The sequence below is a fragment of the Pteronotus mesoamericanus genome, unplaced genomic scaffold (assembly GCF_021234165.1).
Source record: "Pteronotus mesoamericanus isolate MK-2021 breed Mesoamerican mustached bat unplaced genomic scaffold, CSHL_Meso_final scaffold_533, whole genome shotgun sequence".
Lineage (NCBI taxonomy): Eukaryota > Metazoa > Chordata > Mammalia > Chiroptera > Mormoopidae > Pteronotus > Pteronotus mesoamericanus.
In genome coordinates, this window is record NW_026555320.1 from 3,916,933 (window position 1) to 3,931,380 (window position 14,448).

General features: G+C 59.7%; 1 protein-coding gene across 1 annotated transcript; it reads right to left on the reverse strand.

Moving 5' to 3' along the window:
• Positions 1–2,305: 2,305 nt before the first annotated feature.
• On the reverse strand, positions 2,306–12,547 carry NCKIPSD (NCK interacting protein with SH3 domain). The gene is made up of 13 exons (XM_054594777.1): positions 12,343–12,547; positions 9,730–9,839; positions 9,296–9,500; positions 9,012–9,102; positions 8,282–8,772; positions 6,957–7,127; positions 6,707–6,793; positions 6,474–6,612; positions 6,308–6,388; positions 6,011–6,139; positions 5,823–5,915; positions 5,559–5,731; positions 2,306–3,184 (listed from the first exon to the last, which is right to left on the reverse strand). The coding sequence occupies exons 1-13, from the start codon at positions 12,511–12,513 to the stop codon at positions 2,981–2,983; spliced, it is 2,145 nt and encodes a 714-aa protein (XP_054450752.1). The 5' UTR covers positions 12,514–12,547; the 3' UTR covers positions 2,306–2,980.
• Positions 12,548–14,448: the final 1,901 nt, after the last annotated feature.

The window sequence follows — 14,448 nt, forward strand, 5'->3', positions numbered from 1 at the left end:
GGGTGAGGTCTGGGGCCCAGAACGCTCCAAGGGGAGCGGCTCCTGCTTTGAACCAGCAAAGGACCCCTACCTAAGGTCTCTGTCCCGCCCCAAACGGTAGCTATGACATCACCGTCAACCAATCAGCACATTCTTTGGCCTTTTGACGTCTTTGCTTCCGGGAGGCGGGGTTCCCGCGGGTTCCACCGCCTACCATGCTGCTGAGAGCCGGCGGATGAGCTCAAGCGGTGCTCTCACGTCTCTGATTCTGAGGACCCCCTAAGGTCAGAGCTTCGCGCGGGACGTGCGGTCTGGGTTCCTAAGGGCGTGAGGGAGGAGCGTCTGTATTCCTTACAACCATAAGCCAAGGCCCCTTGGACAATCGTGTGGAAACTGGCAGCGGCTTCTGGTCCCCCTGCCGTAGGGCCACACTGTCCGTAAGTGGCAGCACTGGGACAGATGGCACATCATCAGCCCTGCCCTTCCCACGAGGTCAGTGTGTGCATCATAACAGGGAACAGAGCGAAGCACAGAGGCTGTCAAACGTCCCTGCCTCAGCTTCCCAAGGACCTGCGCTTTCCACTGAAAGACAGTATTTCAGGGAGAATCATGGTTTTCTGCCTTCAGCACCTCAAAGGGACAGGAGTCGTCATTCGGGATGAGAAAGGGCGGCATAATCCCTCCAGGATGGAGAGAAATGACCAGGTTGTGCAATGCGGAGCTTTTGCTGGGGCCATACCTTTCATCCCCTCCTCAGGTCCAGGTGAGCCTCTGGGCTTAACCTTCTGACAGCGGACAGTTAAGGACGTCTCCCCATCAGTCCCCTGTGCTTTGTTCCCGAGAGTTCCCTGTCAAATGTTATTGCCTCAGCTTCCTAACGACCTGTTTCCTAGGTCCTAACCCTAACTCTGGCCTCTCTGTGCTGTTCACTTGCATGACCACCTTTTTGGGGAAAAGTCCTCTGCCCTCAGCACCCCGCTGAGAAAGGCAAAGCCCAGAACGCACGTCACAGTATCAGGGGTTCTGGATGTGTGGGATCACTTGATAAAAATCACCTTGGGTGAGAAATGAAGGGAAATGATAAAAACCACTCTGACCCTGGCTGGTGTGGCTCAGTGGGTTGACCACAGGCTACAAACCAAAATGTCACTGGCTTGATTCCTGGTCAGGGCACATGCCTGGGTTGATGCCCCCAGTTGGAGGCATTTGAGACCCAACTGCTTGACCTCTCACACATTTATTTCTCTCCCTTTCCCTCTCCCTAAAAATAAAACCTGCCCTGACTGGTGTGGCTTGGTGGGTTGAGTGTTGTCCCACAAACCAAGAGGTTGCCAGTTTGATTCCTGGTCAGGGGAAATGAAATGCCTAGGTTGCAGATTGTGGTTCCCGGTCGGGGTGCATACAAGAGGCAACAGGTGTTTCTCTTGCACATTGATGTTATCTCCCTTTCTCCCTCCCTTCCCCTCTCTCTAAAAATATATAAATAAAATCTTTATAAAAATAAAATCTTGCCCTGGCTGGTGTGGCTCAAGGATTGAGTGCCAGCCTGAGAACCAAAGGGTTACAGGTTTGATTCCCAGTCAGGACACATGCCTGGGTTGTGGACTAGATCCCCAGTAGGGGGCACATGAGAGACAACCACACATTGATGTTTCCCTCTTTTTCTCTCCCCTCTAAAAATAACCTTTAAAAATAAAAAAATAAAATCTTTTTAAAAAACCCACTTTGACTGGTTCATGTCTGGCAGGGAGTTCCTGACTCTCCTGCCCCCACTTACAGCAAGAGCTTTTGAAATTTGGGAGCCCACAAGGGAAATAAAGTTGTTGCCCAATGACTCCTAAATCCCCTTAAAGAGTAGTGCAACTCTAACCCCATTATCTGTTTTAGATACTCTTTTTGCCCCATCATGATTACCAAATCTCTGCTGAAGCTGAAAAATGAATGATCTCGCTGGGCCCATGGCAAAACCGAGCTGGACAAGGCCCAGGCGTTCAGAGAGGCCAGGGCTGGGCTAAGGTTTCAGCCGGGGAGAAAAAGATGGCATTCAAGACAAAGACATTTTATGTGAAGCCTGGAGGGGCAGTCACCCGCACAGACCACAACGCACTCCGCAGCTGTGGCCCAGAAGTGCGAACTCAAGGAAGACAGGCTGGAACAGGGCTCAAGGGACCTTGAAGGACAGGCCTGTCCGGGACCATAACCTCCTCAGGCTAGAGCAGTCAGGCAAGCGAATGACAAGGTCCTGAGGTCTCAGCGTCCCTGCCCATTCTCTTCACACCACCATGCAGGATCATACTGGGAAGCCTGTTTGCGGAGGCCTGTGATTTATTTCCAAAGGGGAGCGGCGACACATAGGAAAATACACATGGCTTTCCAGTCTACATTTTTACAGAGAAAATAGAATCTGTCACTGGCTTTCTCAGTGCCATCACTCCATTCTGTGAGGCTCAAGGATGGGTGGCCTGTCTCCAAGATTCTGCTTTCAAAGCAGCAGCTTGGCCAAGGCCCCTGGGGGTGGGAGTGAGGAGTAGCGACCCCCATGGGGGCGAGGGAAGCACATGAGCAGCATTGACTGTAAAGCTAAGGCAAAAAATACAGAGCTGGCAGGAAATCTCCCCTCACCCCAAGGACAGGGCTTGCTGAAGCCCAGGACACAGACCTGACAGGCTGGGGACGGGGGCTCTGGCCCAGCCTGGAGCAGCAGCAGGACTCTGTGTGCATGTGTAGGTCGGGGGTGGGAGGGGGGACATGCTGGAGGCGCAGCCTACGGGGAGATGGAGGGACTTCAGCTCACAAACTCCCTTTGCCCCAGCATTGTTCCCAGAGTGGTCCTCAATCCTGCACTTGGCCCCTCGCATGAGCCCTACTGCAGGTGGGGGGCCTGCCCAGGCCCCTTCCACCACCACGTCCCCTGACACTGTCAGTGCAAACATTCTTAGGGCCAAGCCCCAAGTCCTCTGATCCCTGCCCAGGGCTGCAGGGAAGGGCGGAGAGGAAGGTGCTAGCTGGGGGCCTCGCCCAGCACCGGGAATTCCTTGCACATCTCTTGGACAATCATGCGGTCCATCTGGCACTGGGGTGAGGTGTCCTCCTCGGTCAGGATACGCCGCAGCGTGGCTTGCAGGTCGGGGAGCCGGTGGCGGTGCTGCAGGTAGGGTGTGGAGCGGACCACGGCATGCATCAGGGAGAGGTACTCCATGCGCAGCTGTGGGAAGAGCAGGCAAGCTCACGAACCCCAGGGAGGCACTGCCGCCAGATGGGGACAGGCCACTGCTGCCTCCTGGGAGCTACATGGACCCTGGGGCTGTGGACCAGCTCACACCAGTGAAGATCAGGATGTATCCAGAAGATACCTGGCACAGAACTGGCCTTCAATAGTTGAATAAGTAAGTGAATGAATGAATCACCCGAGACACATACAGTCCCAGAATGTGGCTGGCCCGAGTCCTGGTTCAGGAAGGCGGCAAGCAGAGTGGCGAGCCCGAGCCCCTCCTTCAGCGCTGGTCCCCATGGCAACGCTGCCTATAGCCAGAGGCCCCATGCTGCTCGCGCCGTCCTCGCACCCTGGAAGGTCTCATTCCCACCCACAGCTTCAACTGTGACCCACACGCATACCTCTGGCCTAGGCTTCTGTGAGCTCCGGATGGGACCGCCCGACTGCCACTTGTCCTCTCTTGTATGTCTCAAAGACACCTCAAACCCCTAAGTCCGCCATCAAGCTCCGTGCTGCCCATTCAGGTGCGCAGGCCAAACCTGCAGGCATCCTCTCTGAATTTGTGTCTCCCCACGCACCCCAAATCCAACTCAACCCTAAGACCTGGCCACCATCTTACGGCCTCCACATGCTCTGTACCTGGCTCCAATTCCCAACCCCAACTTACCTTCGTAGCACCTCGGGTGAAAGAGCTCCAACAGCCCCTCCCATCTGACACCCAAGCTGCTCCTCACCTTCACTGAGAGCCCCATCCACTGACCCAATTGGCATTTTCTCTCTCGGGCTGTCCCCCTCCCCACCCCTCACTTCTCTCTTTACCTTAGATTAGGCGGCTTCACCCTGCTGACTCCCAACCCTGGTCAGACCTAGCGCCTGCCTGGCACATGGGCAGCAGACATCTGCAGAGCCAGGCACAGGCTCAACCTCACTCCTGACCACAAACCTCGATGGACACGCACTGTCTGGGACTTCTACCGCTTTTCTGGGCTGTGTTCACTTTTCCCTTAAAGCACCATTGCCCACCTTCTCTGTTTTGCAAACCTAAACTGCCCAGCCGGCTGGCCTTCTGTTTCCTGGAGGAAACAAGCCATCTTTCAGAAAGCCCTGCCTTCTCTCAGCACCTACATCTCCCCTGTCCCCACCAGGATGAACTGTCGGGGGCCCTTCCCCAGCATGGGCCAGACCCTCCCATGACCTTATCTACTTGCCTTCTGCAGTGCCCCCCCCCCCCCGCCCCAAAACACAGCAGCCTGCTCTCTGTGCCTACCGGATTGTTCCTCTGGCGCAGAGACGAGCACCGGACGCTCCGCCTTCACAGCCCTCCCCCTAGCCCCACATCTCCCTCCAGCAACGCCTCCCTTCCCTGCTCCCCTTCACAGAGGCTCACGAGGCTGACTTCCATTCTCTGCTTCCAACCTCCCACCCTGTCCCATTTCCACGCCCTTCCAACTTCAAATTCTCTCAAAGTTTCCACTCACATTCTCTTCCCTCCACTCCACAGACATGGCCTGTCCTCCACCCCCACTGATCTCTGTGTGGCAAATCTAGTGGTCAATTCCCAGTCCGTATCTTACTCAGGCTCCCAACCGTGGAGACGGCTCGCTCCCTCTCTGGCAAACGCGTGGCTTTGGGCTCCTTTTCTCTTGGTTTTCCTCCCGGGTTTCTCCCTTCTTACCCTCTGGGGTCCCGTGCTGAGGCCTGAGCTTCCCTCTGACCCGTCCATCCCGGTGCGTGATCACACCGCCACAGGCCTCCCATGACATCTACACACAGGCAACGCCAGTCTCTCTCCAGTCCCGCTGCCTCCCTGACGTCCCCTGTACCTGGATGTCTAGCAGGGATCTTCTCAATCTTGACACATCACAACTTTATCCCTTGCCACCGCTCCGTGTCCAAGTTCCTCCCCAGCTCAGCCTCACCCATTCGCCGCGCGTGCAACGACTGCAGCAGCGAGCCCTGCCTGGCCCACTGCCGACCCCAACCCCGGCCCTTCTCCCGCCGCCAGCCTCTCCGCGCCCGCGTGCACCACGTCAGTGGCGGCCGCTTCCTCGCCCGCCACTCCCTCCGTGGGTGCCCATTAGATCCCCCCTCTTGCTTGGGGAGGCACTCACAGTCTCCACATCCCACTTGGTCCCCTCCCCTCCTGCCGCTCCGTCCACTCCAGCTTTCCCCGACCGACCACCCCCACATCACCTCATGGCTGGCTTCTCCGGGTCCTGGCACACCCGTCATGCTCCTGAGCGCCTCCTACACTTAACTCGTGCCAGGAGCTGCCCTGTCCTTGGCCTCCATTCAGTGGCACGTCCCCCTACTTTATTTCAGTTTCTACCCAGCTGCTGTCCCCACTGCAGCCCCTGCCAGGCACCTTGTCTCCAGGCGACAGGTCCGCAATGTGCCGCACGGTGATGTCGATGAGCGCCATCATGTCTGTGTGGTAGAAGATGGCAGCTGTGGAGGTGCTGGCAAACACGTCCTGCAGGAACTTGAGGACAGAGTGCGGTGGCTGTGGCTCGTGCTTGAAGATGCGCACAGGGTCATCTAGGAGGTAAGGGATGAGATGTCAGGGAGGTTCTTGTGGGGGGCCCCTTGTGGGGGGGGTCATGGAGTCACAGGATTCCTGGGCCCTCACCCCCTCTGTTCAGGAGCAAGAGCAGTTTCTCGGAGAAGATCTTGACGTTGGTATGCTTGCTCAGGGCGGCCATGATGACGTTCTGGTCGGGGACTGTGGAAGGACATGGGTGTGGACGAGAGCACAGGCTCTAAGCCCAGAGAGCCCCCAGCACCGGTCAGAAACCTCCCAGCTGGCCCCACCCCCACCTGGCAGGTGCAGGTTGAGCGCCAGAAGCAGGTTCATGCAGAGATCCGGCAGCTGCTCTGTCGTGTCCAAGGGCAGCCCGTCCTCCACGATGCTCAGCAGGAACAGGGCGAAGGGTGTGCCCAGGTGCTCTGCGAGAGGGGCACACGGGAGCCTGCAGCCCCGCCCCCCCCGCCTCCCTGGGTTTCTGTGAGCCCTGGGACACCTGTAAGCAGGTCCCCAGACTCTCAGGCCATAGGTCCCGGCTCCAGCTGGCTCTGGGCTCCCACAATGAGCTGGTCAGTGACTTGCCTTCTTACCATAGTGCGCGCAGGGCACTGCCTCCCCCATGGAGAAGACCATGGCCAGGATGAGGGCGGAGTAACACAGTTTCTGGTGGTCTGAGGGGGCAAGACAGGCAGTCAGAGCCCTACGGACGGCAGGAACTGCCCCCCGCCCGGTGGCAGGAAGCCCCCCTCGCCTCACCCTGCGTGTCCGTCTGCATGTCCCGCGCCAGCTCCACGGGCAGCACCGATGACACAAGTGTGGAGATGATGGCTGCGTCCAGGCTGCACATGGCACCGAAGCACTTGAGCAGCAGCAGCCGCAGCGACACCCGGTGCTCCTGGCGGGGGACCCTGTGTGCTTAGTGCCTGCCACCCCCCCCAAACCCGGGCCCCAGGCCCCTCCAGGCCCCCTCCCCTCTGTCTCACACACACCATTTGGTAGTAAGCCACCAAGGCCAGGACAGACTCGAACTCGTTTCTCTTGCACATTTTCTTGCACACTTCAGGGTCTGCATCAGTCTGTGGGGAGGAGGAAGTGCGACAGAGTCACTCAGCGTGAGCCGTGCGGCCACACATGAGCGAGCTGAACACAAGCAGGGGAGACTCCTGAGCCCAGGAGAATGGTGTAGGGTGGGGGTGGCTGCTGTGCATACTGGGGACAGTACGGGCCCCCGCCCCGCACCAGAATGTGCAGCAGCTCCTCCAGGTAGCAGCGGATGACACCCTCGTCTTCGTACAGGGCCCAGCTACGCTGCTGGGCGTCATCCTTCCGACGAGCCAGGTCTGCAAAGATCACCTCCAGCCGCTGCTGGTCATGGCATACTTGCCCTGAGGGCAGGGCAGTGCTCAGGTCCTGCGGGGAGAGGGTGAGGCGTGCTCAGCGTGAGCGCTAGGGGGAGCTCTAGGCAGTGCCGGACCAGAGCTGCCCCTAGTCAGTGACCTAGGGCCTGGGAGGGGACCAGACAGGGGTTGTCCTCCCTCCCCGCCACTGCTCCCCATGGAGCTCCTACAAACACCTGTTCCCACGACCCATCCCTCAACATTAAGGCTCCCATCGAGACCGGCCCACTTCATCCCTCTCCAAGTAACGTCATGCCCCTGACCCCCAAGCTGGAGGGCTTCTGTACGAAACACACGTGTGTGGTGTTTCCCAACAACTTGTCCCTCGTCGCAGGTCCCAGGTCCGCATAAGCCTCCTCCATGAGGAGGGCTGTGGGCTCTGCTACTGCTCGAATGGGACTGAGACCCCATGTTCCAATTCTACATAAAGTGGCACCAGGCCTGCCATGTACCCACCTCTCATGTTGCCCACGAACCCTGCCAGCCAAGCGGTGCCAGCCGTGCCCAGCACAGGCAAGCCCATCAGCCCACTGCTCCCCAGACCCCAGCCCGTGCCGCGGGAGCCATGGAGCCCCGCGGAGGCCCACTGTGCGGGCCAGGTTCGCTGCCCTCCATCCTGCCCACCCACACCCCCCCCCGACCAGGGCCACCCTTGGTGATGCCCACACACCTCACTCATGTCTGAGTCAGCACTTAGGTCTCCATCAGGGTCCTCGAAGCACCCCCCGCCATGCCAAGGTCAGCAAGGCACTGCCCTCACTCATGGCCTATGTCCATTCCTTCCCTGAAGCCAGAGAGAACTCTCGGGCACCCACATTGGGGCTCACGTGGCACCTGCCCAGGCCTCACCTCCTCCCATACCACCTGCTCGCTCTCTCCCTGTGTTCCAGCCACACCGGCCTCCTTCCACCGCCTCTGTGAGCCCGGCTCAGTCCCGCCTCATGGCCTTTGTCCAGGCTGAGCCCCTGCCTAGAATGTTCTTCCTCTCTGTCTGCTTCAGGGATCAGCTTAAATGTCCCTGGCACCCAGCGCACTGGCGGTGGCTCAGAGCTAGGGCCCATCATGTACGTGTCAGGTTAAGGCTGGGCGTGAGTGTGAGGGTGGGAAGGGGGGGGCGGCAAGGGGCACGAGGATGGGGAGGCCCACAGCCCTGCTGCCCACCCTCACCTTGCCCTCTACTAGCGAGAGGAGGACCTGCTCCATGACAGGTGAGATGGCTGGCACCGAGGCCTGGAGGTGACCCACCACGACGCCAATGGCCACACGGCATAGCTCGTGGCTCAGGCCGGTGTTTCTCCGCACAAGCTCCATCAGCTCTGCCCCGATGGTCCTGGGTACAGCTGTCTCCGCCACCACCTTCTCCTCCGTGGTCTCCAGGCTCAGCGCGCCCATGGCCTCCAGCTCATCGGGGGCTGAGGGCGTATCAATGGCCACCTCCTCTGTAGGGGGTTCGGGGGCTGGCACCTTGGAGGGAGGGGGCTGAGCTTGGGACACAGTGGTATGAGCGCTGCGGCGTGGCACGGGCGGGGGCGTGGGCGAGCAGCTGGGGCCCAGCTCGGAGGAGCAGGAGCCGGTATAGAGCGTGTCGAGGGAGGTGCTGCTGACTGAGGAGCCGCTGGACACAGAACTGCCCCCGGAGGGCGCGGTGCTGCGGCCGCCTGTGGGCAGAGAGTGGGCACTGTGCAGGGGTTGCCCTGGGGCCCGCCCCTCCGAGCCCAGAGCCCCGTCCCCAGTCCAGGGTCCAGTTCCACTGCCAGAGTCTCCTCACTGAGCCCACAGCCCCCAGATGTGCTTTGTCCCCCCACCACTGAGCCTGGAGCCCCCAAATCCCTGACACAGCAAAGCAGGCACTCCAAGCTCACGGGGCCCCCCACAACTCCCCAAACCCCGCTCTAACCGCTCCCCGAGGCCACCAGGGCCTCACGATCTCGGCGCTTCACAGGTGGAGGTGGTGTGGCAGGTGCTGCTCGGCGAGGCTGTGGTGGGATCTGGGAGGGTAGAAACGAGGTCTGAGGACAGGCTGCCACCTGGGCTGCCAGCCTGGCCAGGGCCCCGCACTCCTGGCACGGGCAGGGCTATGGCTCTGGGCGGCACTGCTGGCCCGAGTGGACCCTTCGAGCCTCTGGACACAGGTCTTGGGCCCCACGCACCTCCCTTCCCCAGGCTCTTCTCACCATGTACCTGGTAGAGGCTTCTGTCCGCCCCGAGGTACTCCGAACTGGGCAGGCTGTGTTGCCGCTCGAACCCAGCACGGCACACCCCGTTGGGTTGCCTGGCGGCAGCAGCATCCAAATAATGGTCACTTGTGGACGGGGTCATAGCTGCAGGGCTGGAGGCAGAGGGGCCCCTGCGGGACAAAGTCTCTTTCCGATGGTGGATCAGCTTCCTAAAGAAGGGACAGGGAGCTCACTGGGGTTGTCACCTCACAAGTCCCAGAGTCTTCACACGCTCCCCGTGGGGTGCTGGGCCCCCCACAGCCTAGGTCCGCCCCACCCCCTTTATGCTCCACCCCTCTCTGCAGTACCCCAACCCGCCCTCGGAGCCTCCCCAGTGCCCACCGAAGGACCCCGCTCCACTGTGCTCACTGGGCGGTGCCCTCGCCCACCCCCACTCACTGGAGGACTCCACGCTGCTCCAGGCTGTACTTGCCACCGTCCCGCATGGCTGCATTGTGTACTGCCTCAATGGCCCGGTCAATGGCTTGGAGGACATCCTGCTCCAGGCCCTGATTGGAGCCGGTGGGGGGGGTGGGGGGAGGGCAGTTAGAACTGGGGCAGACAGAGGACCATGGCAGCTGGAGCCTGGGATGCCGGACGTGAACACAGAACGCAGGACTAGAATACAAAATGGGCCTCAAACTGCGCCACGCAGGGAGCGGGCGCACGGCATGTGGGGGCCCTGCGCAGGGTTCTGGCCCACAATGAGGCTCTCAGCTAAGATGTCTCTGAAAACCAGGCAGCTAGAGCAAAAACACAAGTCAGGGACTCTCAGCCTGAGGCCAGGAATGTGCACCTCATCTGTCCCCAGGCCTGACTCAGAGCTCTGGCCGAGATGCGGAGTGGGGAGCCTCCGGTGTCTAGAACCCTTAACAAATCACCCTGGACCTCGCCAATCCCTCGCAAAGCCAAGGTCACACTCCAGAACAGCCCTGTCCTTGCAGAGCCTTCTGCCTGTCCCAGTATCGGATGATGGGCCACAGGGTTCTCCTCTCCCCACCCCGGCCACCAGCCCTCATCTCCCCCAGCTGTTCCGGGAATCTTCTAGACCCACCCCAGAAAGCAGCAGTTCTGTGTCTGTGGCAAAGGATGGGACCTGAGAACCTGTCCCAGATTCTGTGTTGTTATCCCCAGGAACTCAGGCGCCCAATCTATCCAGCCTGCCTGGCATGGGGTAGGGAGTAGGAGAGGGCAGCTGTGGCAACAGCCATCTCCACCCCTCCTCTGTCCCTGGCACACATGATCCATCGGCTACAAAAGAGCCTCAGAACCGAGGGGATGTCGTCACTACAGAGCAGGTTTGAAAGCTCCCATCATGGGGACAGACAGAGGGACACAGAGGTCAGCAAAGCCCTGCAGGTGACATGGGGCATGCCAGAGTTCAGGGAGACAGGAGATGGAAATGGGAACAGAGGAGAAAGACACACAGAGAGAGGAAAGAAGACACAGCGATACGGCGAGGGGGGTGGGGAGAGACAGGCAAAGGGAGACAACGCAGAAAGAAATTAAGAGCCGGAGACAGAGACGGCGTGAGTTGGAGAAAGGAGGACACACACACAGGTGGGGACTCAGAATGAGAGCATTAGGAAGACCAAGGCAGAGAGATTTGTAGAAAGTAACCAAGATACAGAGAAGATGATAGCCTCTCTGCCTTCCCCAAGCACCCAGCCCTGCCGGCCCTGGCCAGGGGAGGGGCTTCACGCCCCTGCACAACAGGCGGGACTTTCCTCAGAGGCCTCTAACAGCCCCCAGCCCCAGGGAGGCTGGGTCTGACATGCTCATGTCCGACCTGGCATCCCTGGTGTCCAGCACTGCCCCGTCCCTCCAGGCGTCCCTACGTGAGATAGAGCTGAGGGTCCACTGCCCCGGGCCCATCCCTCTGGTATGACCAGATGACATCTCCAAATGTATCCTGTTATTTCTGTCCTGAAATGGACTGGGACAGGGCATCTCCTAAAGGCTAGGGACTACGACAGCGTGGGGGTGCCTGGCACTGGCCAGGCCTGGAGGCTCCAGGCCTCTTTCCCTGTGGTCGGAATAGACCTGCTGGTGACACTACATCCCAGCCCCAACAGCACCTCTATTCTTGGGGAAACAGGAACTGGGGCTGCAGCTTCCTCTGGAAGGAAATGGGGCCATCATCAGACCAGGGGAAGCCATGGGGCGGTCTCACTTCCTTACAATGGGAGTAGCCTCCATTGCAGTCTGGGGACAAGGAGGGATGGAGCTCCCTCACTTTCAAAGAAAAGGAAGCCTGAAAAATCAGGAACTGAGGCTTGGGGTAAGGGGTAGGGCAGAGGCAGGGAGTGCCAGCAGGGGTTGGGATCCTCGGTTCAAAGTGGGCAGCAGTCCTAGGAAGAGCTTAGGGCGTGGCTGAGTATAGGACAGTGAAAGGCACTGAAGTCTCAGGGCTTTGGGAGTCATCTAAGGGATGGAGGTGCCTATGGCTCCAGGATCCAAGTGGCAGGGGCCGGGGGGGGGGGGACGACGGTGAGGACAGGGAGGATGGTTGAGGAAACAGTGTCCAGGGTGGCCCAGGTCTCCGTGGTGGAAACAGTTGGGGGCCTGAGGGTGGGAGGCAAGAGTGTGGGATCCTGGGGATCCAGGAAAGGGGCTGATTAAGAGTCTGGAGTCTGGGGAATTGGTCAGAATTCGGTGGGGCTGGAATCCAAGGCTGACTCGAATTCTATTCAGAGATTGGATACCAATAGGTCTGGGATTCCAAGCAGTCTCAGTCCCAGAGTCAGGTTTTTGGTCGGTCTGAGTCCTTAGGGTTGGCTGTCAGGGCCTGGTGTTACGTGGAGGTGAGAGCTCTTGGGGTCCCTGTCCTGGTGGGGTTGGAAAGAAATGGGGCCATCGTCAGAGTAGTGGAAGCCATGGGTCAGGCTCTCAAACTCCTTCTCTGCTGGACGTCCCGCGGACCCAGCATTCTCGGGTCGGCAGGCTGTGAGAGCCAGTAACAGGGCCCAGCCTAAGAACCACGGAGGGCCGATGGGGAGGGGGCACACTCACCTGCAGGCGGCGCAGGTAGGCGGGTGGCACGTAGCCTGTCTCGCCACTGCGCGCCCGCGCTGCCAGCCACCAGTGCGCGCTGCTGCGCTCCAGCACCAGGAAGGTCTCGCCTGCAGCGAACGCCAGCGCGTTAGGCTCCGCCGAGCGGAAGGCGTACAGCGCGCGGTACATGGGGCCTTAATGGGCCGCGCTGGGGCAGGGTAGGCGGCGGGGGCTGCGGAGCCAAGACCCAGGCCGCGAGCGCCGCACCCGCCCCGCCCCGTGACACAGGACGCTTGCGCGCGCGCACGCCCGCCCGCCCGCCGCAGCCCCGCCCCTGAATGTGTCGGCCCACGCACGCTAGCGCGGCGCCCCCTGGCGGCCGCAAATGCTCCAGAGTTCGCCGCCTCTTCGGTCCCGGACCGGTCCGACTCAGTTCCCTTCCCTACTCTCACGCCCCGGACCTTTCCCAGAGCCTCGCATTTTCTGGCCAGCCCTCCATTACTTTTCTCCGCTCAAGCCCGAGTGCCGAGGCACCGTACTACCTCCAGAAGGAGCGCTCCGCCCGCAGCCCAACGACGGAGCCCGTCCGTGTCCTTTGCGTCCCCGCCACCCTGCGTGTGTAGTGGGTCCTGACCTAACAGTAAGGTCGGCGACCCCGTAAGTGTTGTCCCTTTGTTATTTCAGCCGACCCGACACTCAAGGCGCCCGACACTCAAGGCGCCCGCGGGGGCCTGGTCTCCTCGGTGTTTTTCAGGTCTTAGGGCCCCTCTTAAAGTGGCAGGTCCGGCAGCAGACTGCGCCAGTGGTGGACAATGGGGAAGCAAGAGTGAGGAAGGGGTCTTAAAAACAAAAAGTAGGTCTCGACGTTCCCCTGTCCAAAGCCCTCCCATCCTTCCTCCCCACCCCACCGCCTTTCAGCAACTAGCCTCTCTTCCTCCCTACCGTTGTGTCTATGCGTGGCCTGTTTCCTCTGCCTGGGATACACCTCCCTCCTTCACCGCATCCGGATGCACAACTATCTATACATTTCACATTGCTCTGTTCTATTGTCTTCACAGGAGTCAATTCCAAATTATTTCTGGTGTTCCTTCTGAAAGCAGACGGGAGGGCTGGTGGAGAGTAAGGAATGGGGTGGGTTGTGGCCTTGAGAGCTTGTTTGACCCACTCACTTTACAAGTCAGTCCTGACCTGGAGAGGACTTTGAAATCCTATGAGGGATAGGGGAACCTAGAGAGGATCCCTGGGGATCTCCCATTTCCATCCAGGACTGGTTCAGCCACATGATCCACTGGAAGCCTGGGCCCAGGGAGCAACAGTTGTGGGCCCAACCAAACCAGTGTATGTATGCACTTGGCCCGTTTTTGGACATAGTGGACACAGGCACAGTGGGCCTCGAAGAGATGCTGGGAGGTTCAGGAGAGGAGAGGGGCTGCTAAAACGACATCCAGACCTGGCCTTCTTGGCACCAAGTCTGCACCCTTCTCCCTGGTGTCTGGTTCTGCAGTTCAAAACCGGCTACACATCCTCCTCCCAGAAACCCTTCTAGCAAAGAGCCCAAGTAGCTCTCCCTGGTGCTGCCCTGGCAGAAGCGGCAGGAAGGCCGAGACTAGCACAGTTGCCGAGGGGCCCAGGGCTGGGTAGGAGTGCTGACAGGTGGTGGAGCAGAGCCAACCAACCTGCACAGACCCTTTTGCACACCACCTCCTGGGATCCTTTATTAGAGGGACCATGGCTGCCAACAGACCAGACCCTGTGGCTCCGAGTCCCCAGTATTGGTTCCAGGACCTCTGACATCACAATGTCCAATGAGCTGCTACCAGGTTTGCCTTAAGCTGCACAAGGGCAGAGAAAGACCAGTGTCAAGTGTAGTTCTTCCCACGGGGGTACTGGGACACCAGGCCAGCACAGACCCCACAGAAACCCTGGCCAAGGTGGTGTGTGATGGTCCTTTTCGGGTGACCACAGGGTGCTGGTTAGGGGACTGAGAACCAAGCCATAGAGTGGGGGCAGGGGCCAGAATGGTGAGGAGGCTTCTGATGGATGGAAGGGGAGTCAGCTGCCTGCCTCTAGCAAGAACGACAGCAGCACTGGGTACGATTAACAAAAAGATTTGTATTAGAACAT